The sequence below is a fragment of the Myotis davidii genome, unplaced genomic scaffold (assembly GCF_000327345.1).
Source record: "Myotis davidii unplaced genomic scaffold, ASM32734v1 scaffold88, whole genome shotgun sequence".
In the NCBI taxonomy this organism is placed as follows: domain Eukaryota; kingdom Metazoa; phylum Chordata; class Mammalia; order Chiroptera; family Vespertilionidae; genus Myotis; species Myotis davidii.
The window spans coordinates 5,038,807-5,045,735 of record NW_006300377.1 but is presented as its reverse complement, the minus strand read 5'-3'; the positions used below and the strand labels follow the sequence as shown (position 1 = coordinate 5,045,735).

General features: G+C 50.9%; 1 protein-coding gene and 1 pseudogene across 1 annotated transcript in view; one reads left to right on the top strand and one right to left on the bottom strand.

Annotated features, from left to right (window-relative positions):
- A3GALT2 (alpha 1,3-galactosyltransferase 2) overlaps nt 1-1,928 on the bottom strand; it is a 12,535-nt gene extending 10,607 nt beyond the window's left edge. Inside the window, exon 1 of the mRNA XM_006777416.2 lies at nt 1,735-1,928. Coding sequence (XP_006777479.1) covers nt 1,735-1,757 — 23 coding nt within the window. The 5' untranslated portion in view covers nt 1,758-1,928. The remainder of the gene's footprint in view (nt 1-1,734) is intronic.
- The window catches only part of LOC102756647, a 9,201-nt pseudogene extending 5,662 nt beyond the window's left edge, over nt 1-3,539 (top strand).
- Nucleotides 3,540-6,929: the final 3,390 nt, after the last annotated feature.

The window sequence follows — 6,929 nt, the reverse complement described above, 5'->3', positions numbered from 1 at the left end:
ACCCCCCCCCCTCATAGCCATTCAGTCACCAAGTTCCACTGCATCTGCCTCCCTCGTAGAGCTCTAAGCTCCCTCTTCTCCACCCCCCTGAATTCTTACCCCTCATTGTTTCTCATCAGATAGATTCCTGCAACTCCCCTCACCTGCCTCCTGTCTCCATCCTGTGATTCCTAGACTTGCTTTGATTCTGGGTCCTCCCACCAGGTTGCTCCTTCCCCATCAACCACCACCAAGCTCCCAGTCATCCCTCGATACCCAGCTTCCTCCTGGGGACGCCTTCCTTGGCCTTCCCCTCAACACCCGCCCTCCCAGGAGCTCCTCCCGTGCAGACCTCCACTCCAGCACCTGCCAAACTAGACTGACTGCCCCGCCAGGCCACGGGTTTCCTGTTTTATTCGACTTTGGATCCGAGAGCCTGCCTCAGAGTTCGCGGTATTAATAGTTATTTGTTCAGTAAATGAATGAGGTCATCAGTGGGTTCCTGGTCTTCATTCTCTTTCCTAAACTGATGGTTTCTCCTTTGCTCAAAACACCATTTTCTTTAGGGTCAGCTCTGCACTCTCTGAATGGTCCCAGATGCTTACTGAGGCAGATGCTGTGCTGACAGCTCTATGCCCCTCTCTCAGGGAAGTCTGTCACGATCGCTTGAGGAAGATACGGTGATTACCTCCACCTTGTAGACAAGGGGACTGGGGCTCCGAAAGGTGAAATCATTCGCTCAGGCTCACACAGCTAGGAGTGCTGGAGCTGAGGTGTGAACGTAGGTCTGTCTGACTCCCAAGCGAGAGCCTGGCGTTTGGGGCTTTTTATGACCTGGCCCCAGCCCAACCCGGACGCTCGTCTTCCAAACGTCCCTGCTAACATTTCCCATAGGCTTGGCTCCTCCCAAGGCTCCTCACGGCCCCAAGTCAGTGTCTCTCCTACAAAAAGCCTTTCTCCCTCCTCACTCCCCAGCTCTATGCTGAGCTCCTGGAGGGCTGGCTGCACCAGGGCCTTTCCGGCTCCCGGAAGCAGGGCTGCCCAGGTACACGACAGGAAGTACCCTCTGTGGTGCCGGGCAGGAAAAGGCTGGCTGGGACCTTTGCTCTCACTGCTGTCCCGATGCTTATCTCGGGCACTGGGCCTCCACCAGGGCAGCCGGGCAGAGCTGCGCCAGGTGGGTGCAAATGGTCAGGTCTGGGAGTGTGCTGAGACCCAGGTCTGCGGCAGGCATGCCAGTTCCTGCCACCTTCCGTGCCCCAGCCTGGGAGCCCTTAGTCCCTCTGGTCGCTGCCTAGCCTATTCCTCCACATTCCCTTCTCAGATATTTTCAAAAGGACCCCCTTCACCCCTCTTCTATCTGCAGAAGGTGGTCCCTCAAGCCCACCCCATGTCCTGTTCCCTGTACCTTCCCTGTAGGGGTTAAAGATGAGTCATTAGTTCTTAAGCAGGTAGAAGCTTCCAGTCCTGGACAGTCACTGCCATGGGAACATGGGGGTGCAGCCCCCGGGCCTGCCTTCTCTGGCTCACCAAGGGGCGCAGAGTCAGGGAAGCAAGAGGACTTGCCCAGTTCCTCACAGGCTGCGAGATCTCCCAGATCGTAGACGAGATCTGCCGTTTATCTACCCCGTGGGCCCTGTTCCCTCTGAGAGTCACCTTCTCCCAGGACGTCTTGGTGCCTCCTTGGCTGTTCTAGACTCCTCTCAGGTCAGCTGTCCCCCCAGCTTCCCCCACACTGGGGGTGTCCCCACTCACCTGAGTCCCTCTTTGAGAGCCATGTCGAGAAGCTGGTGGGGCAGCCTTCCAAGAACTCTCTCAGCTCAGATGGGAAGCAAATGACCGTGTCTGGGACAAAGCAGTTCCAGGCCATCTGGAACCACACCCACAGGAGCAGGCGGGGATGAACGCAGGCCTGGGCCTGGTGTGGGACTTAGGAGTGGCACCTGCTGCAGGAGGCTGGCCCCGGACTCGGGTGGGGGCTGGGAAAAGAGTGGACCTGAATAAGGCCAGCTCTGATTGGCCAGAGGCTCTGCACTACTTCGTACTGACTCCCTTTTCCTCTCTACGCTCCCTGTGGCCCTTCCAGTGTCTTCTGGTCTCATGAGGGAAAGGCTTCAGCCCCAGGGCACTTGTCTCCTGATTGCGGATTGCGATCCTGGACCGGTTACCCAGGAGTCCTTCACCTCCTCAGTCAAATGGGTAAGTCACCAGGACAGTGGAAGGGCCACTCGAGAGAGCGGATACGGGATTTCTGGAGAGTTTGCACTGGGCAGCATTTTTTGAGATGCAGGTTGTGATCCATCCAAGAGCCATGAAATCAATTTCCTGGATCATGACCAAGACTTAAAAAGTGTGACCAGGAAGAGAATGGAAAAGAAAACACCAGGATGCATGGTACATAAAGGTAGGTGTTGTTTTGTGAAAGTTTTGTTTCCATTATATGTATTTAAGTATGTACATGGATGTTGGAAACACTTTTTAAACTCTGGACCGTCATCAGGGGTTGGAAAAATTTTGTGTACAGTGTAAACAGGACAAAACTATAGTGAAAGCTGCACCCTTCAAACGGCGATGGGGTGGGGCCTTCCACCCAAAGCAAAGCGGCAGTGCCCAGGCTGCTCCTGGTGCTGCTCACGTGCTCCTTCCGGCGGGCCTGGTACCTCTTGGGAAGCGGCAGCTGGAGACTCCGGCGCTGCCATGGCCGACACAAAGCCCAAGGAAGGAGCCAAGACTGAGAATAACGATCATACGAATTTGAAGGTGGCGGGGCAGGGTGGTTCGGGGGTGCCGTTTAAGATTAAGAGGCACACACCACTTAGTAAACTAAATAAGGAAAGCCTATTGTGAATGACAGGGTTTGTCAATGAGGCAGATCAGATTCCGATTTGACAGGTAGCCAGCCAATCAATGAAACAGACACACCTGCACAGTTGGAAATGGAGGAGGAAGATACAGTCGATGTGTTCCAGCAGCAGACAGGTGTCTGCTAAAAAGGGAACCTGCCGTTCACCCCAGAACTCTTCCTCCAGACCAAGAAGACATTCTCAATTAGAAAACTGCACTTTGGTTTCAACACACCTGACTGCCACCGTATAGTTTTCTCCATTCTTTCATTTTCCCCTTCCCCATTCCTTTATTGTACATAAAGTAACTGATGTTTGTGCACCAGCATTTGCATTTTTTTAAACTAAATGGCCAATGGTTATGTTTTGATCTACAGCAAATGGAGATGGGATGGGGAAAATACTGGACCTGTGAAAACACCCCCTCTCTCCATTAGTGGCATGCTCATCCAGCTCTTATCTTTATATTCCGGTAAGTTATTTTACTCTCACTGTTTAACAAAAAAGAACAACATAAAAATTCGTGCATACCTTGTTTGATTGAAGAATTTTAATGTTTTTCATTTATCATTGTAAAACCAACGACAATTTTATAACTTTTTTGTACATAGCTGTTACATGTAGGGCAATCTGTTTTTAAGTAGGGATAAATTACTCTAAAAAAATGAATCCTAGTTTTTCCCTTCAAGTGTCTTGTTTAAACTTGTTTAAAAAGAAAACACAGCCGAAACCGGTTTGGCTCAGTGGATAGAGCGTCGGCCTGCAGACTGAAAGGTCCCAGGTTCGATTCCAGTCAAGGGCATGTGCCTGGGGTTGCGGGCCCGTCCCCAGTAGGGGCTGTGCAGGAGGCAGCTGATCAATGTTTCTCTCTCATCGATGTTTCTGACTCTCTATCTCTCTCCCTTCCTCTCTGTGGAAAATCAATAAAATATATTTTTTTTAAAAAAGAAAACACAAAAAACAAAAAAAACAGGAAACAGTGCCCGTATTTACCTAAGTCTGCTCCCTCAAATTCACCATGCCCTCTTGGGAATTTAGGTTTCTTTCTCCACCATGCACACCAAAACAAACTCAGGTGTGGCCTGGCTTTCACTATCTGCCAGGAAGGGGAACATCGAGGTCCACAGTGCAGACTTGCCCAGAGCCACCCAGGCCACAGTGTACCTGCCCACTTCCTGCAGCGGGAGGGGCAGGGCAGTGGGCGTCCCCGGTGCCCTCTCCACTAGGCGCCCTCCCCAAGGTCCTTTATGCTCTCCCGCTTCCCCCTCAGCTCAGGGATTATGCTGGCCCCTGGTCCTGCGAGCTATTCCCTATCTTCTGGAACCACCAGACTTTCCAATCCTGGCTCCACCCTCTGGGCTATCAACTGTCAATTCGGTGCCAGACCACCACAATAAAGCGAATGTTGAAATAAAGTGAGCCATGGGAAGTTTTCGGCTCCCTAGTACATAGAAAAGCCATGTTTACACTATACTGTAGCCTTTTATTATTTTTTAAATATATTCTTTATTGCTTTCAGAGAGAAAGGGAGAGGGAAAGATAGAAACATCAGTGATGAGAGGGAATCATTGATTGGCTGCCCCTTGCACGCCCCCTACTGGGGATGGAACCTGAAACCCCAGCATGTGTCCTGACCAGGAATCAATCTATGTCCTTCTGCTTCATGAGTCGAAGCTCACCCACTGAGCCACACTGGCCAGGCTACTGTAGCCTTTTAAGTAATGATAGCATTATGTCTAAAATAATGCACATAACTTAGTTTACAAAGACTTTATTGCTAAAAATGCTAGCCATCATCTGAGCCTTCAGCAAGCTGTAACCTTGTTGCTGGTGGAGGGTCTTGCTTAGATGTTGATGGTTGCTGACTGATCGGGGTGGTGGTTGCTGAAGGTTGGGGTGACTGGGGAAATTTCTTAAAATAAGACAATGAAGTTTGCCCTAGTTGACTTTTCCCTTCACAAACAATTTCTCTGTAGCATGTGATGCTGTTGGTAGCATTTTACCACAGAACTTAAAACTGGAAAACTCACATCCTCTCAACCCCTGCTGCTGCTGTCAATCAGTTCATGTGCTAATCTCATTCCAACAGTCTTCCCAGCATCTTCCCAGGAGCAGACACAGAGACTCAGAGACCAGATGCTGTTGGAAAACGCTTGCTCGAGGCAAGGTTGCCAGAATCCTTTAATTTGTTGGAAAAAAAAATGCAGTATTTGTGAACTGCAATAAAGCGCAAAAATGCAAGGTAAGCCTGTAATCTGCTTTTCCTCCTCTTTCGGGTAGTACATTTATTTTATTTTTATTTTTTTTAAAATATATTTTTATAGATTTCCGAGAGGGAGAGAGAGAAACATCACTGATGAGAGAGAATCATGGATTGGCTGCCTCCTGCACGCCCCCTACTGGGGATCGAGCCCACAACCTGGGATTGTGCCCTTGACTGGAATGGAACCTGGGACTCTTCAGTCCACAGGCCAACACTCTATCCACTGAGCCAAACTGGCTAGGACAGTACATATATTTTAAAAATTGGTTTTAGAGAGCGAGAGAAACATCGATTTGTTGTCCCATTTATTTTTGCATTCATTGGTTGCTGCTTGTAGGTGCCGTGATTGGAGATGGAACCCATTAGTGCAGTGGTTTTCAACCTTTTGGCCCTTTAAATACAGTTCCTCATGCTGTGACCCAACCATAAAATTATTTTCGTTGCTACTTCATAACAGTAATGTTGCTACTGTTATGAATCATAATGTAAATATCTGATATGCAGAATGGTCTTACGTGACCCCTATGAAAGGGTCATTCGACCGCCAAAGAGGTCGCGACCCACAGGTTGAGAACCGCTGCACTAGTGTATCAGTATCAGGACGATGCTCTAACCAACTGAGCTACCAGCCAGGGCAGGAGTAGCTCCATTTTAACAGGCTTTCCAAAGGTGCTATCGAGATGAGGGTATTGGCTCTGTGTGGGCCTGATTTTCCAGGGCCCACCCTTAGATTCTCTGATTCAGTAGGTTGGGCCCTCGGCCTAAATCCTATGTTTTAAACAAGTGGAACCACTGAAGGAAAAACCTAGAGAAGGTCAGGAGCAGGCCCGTTGCCCTCCCTTCCCCCGAGACAGGTGCAGCGAGATGTAAGCTCCGTGCAAGCAGGCACACCAGTGTCCTGCTCCCCACCAAGGCCTCATTGCCAGCACAAGGCCTGGCTCACAGAGGCACAGGTCAGCACAGCCCATCCCACCACCCCTCACATCCTGCTGGTCTGCACTCCCACCTTCATGCTCCTGCCTTGGGTGAGCTGCCTGGGCCTGGAATGAGCTTTCTCTTTCATTTGAGGCTTAGGTGTTACCTCCTGGGGGACGATGACTTTCTAATAATTTTCTATTCCAGCATCCAACAAATGCTCAGAACACGCTGAGTGAACAGAGCCATTCCAAGGCTCTTCTGGACACTGAGCAGCGACCACTAAAGGTGTCTGCTGGAGGATGGGAGTGAGGGCTCTGCCTCAGGTGTCCCAGATATTCCCCATGGGGACTTGTCTCCCCAGGGGAATGGTGGGGACGGGGCTCAGAGCTGAAGGGGCTCTGGGCCCTCCACTTGAAGGGACACCATGAGGAGACGGGGAATCTGCCACCCCTGTGAGGACTGGGGCTGAGGGTGCCCTCAGTGGCACAGCCAGCGAAATGCGGAGATGCTCTCCCAACCAGGGACCCACCCTGCTCCTAGGGGAGAACTGGCACCACTCAAGACCTACACCTGGAGGGACAGGCATCCCCAGGAAAGAAAGGCAAAGAAACAGATTTTACAGATTTATTTTTAAAAAACAAAAACAAATGGTTAAAAAAGTCCTTCATTTCCAACCCTGCCAGGGGTGTGAGTGGGGAACAGAACAAGCTGAGGAAGGCAGCCACCTCTTCCAGGGAGAGGCCCCCTGCCCCCTGGGAGCTGCCGAGGACAGGGCACGTGGGAGGCAGACCTCGCCCCTCCTGCCCTGCCTCCTCCGCAGGCAGCCGATTGCTGCCAGCAGGTTCGCAAGGCCAAGTGTGGGAGCGGAAGGCCAGAGGCTGCCTTCTCCACATGACTGGTCACTCCAGCTCTTCTCTCCCTCCTCG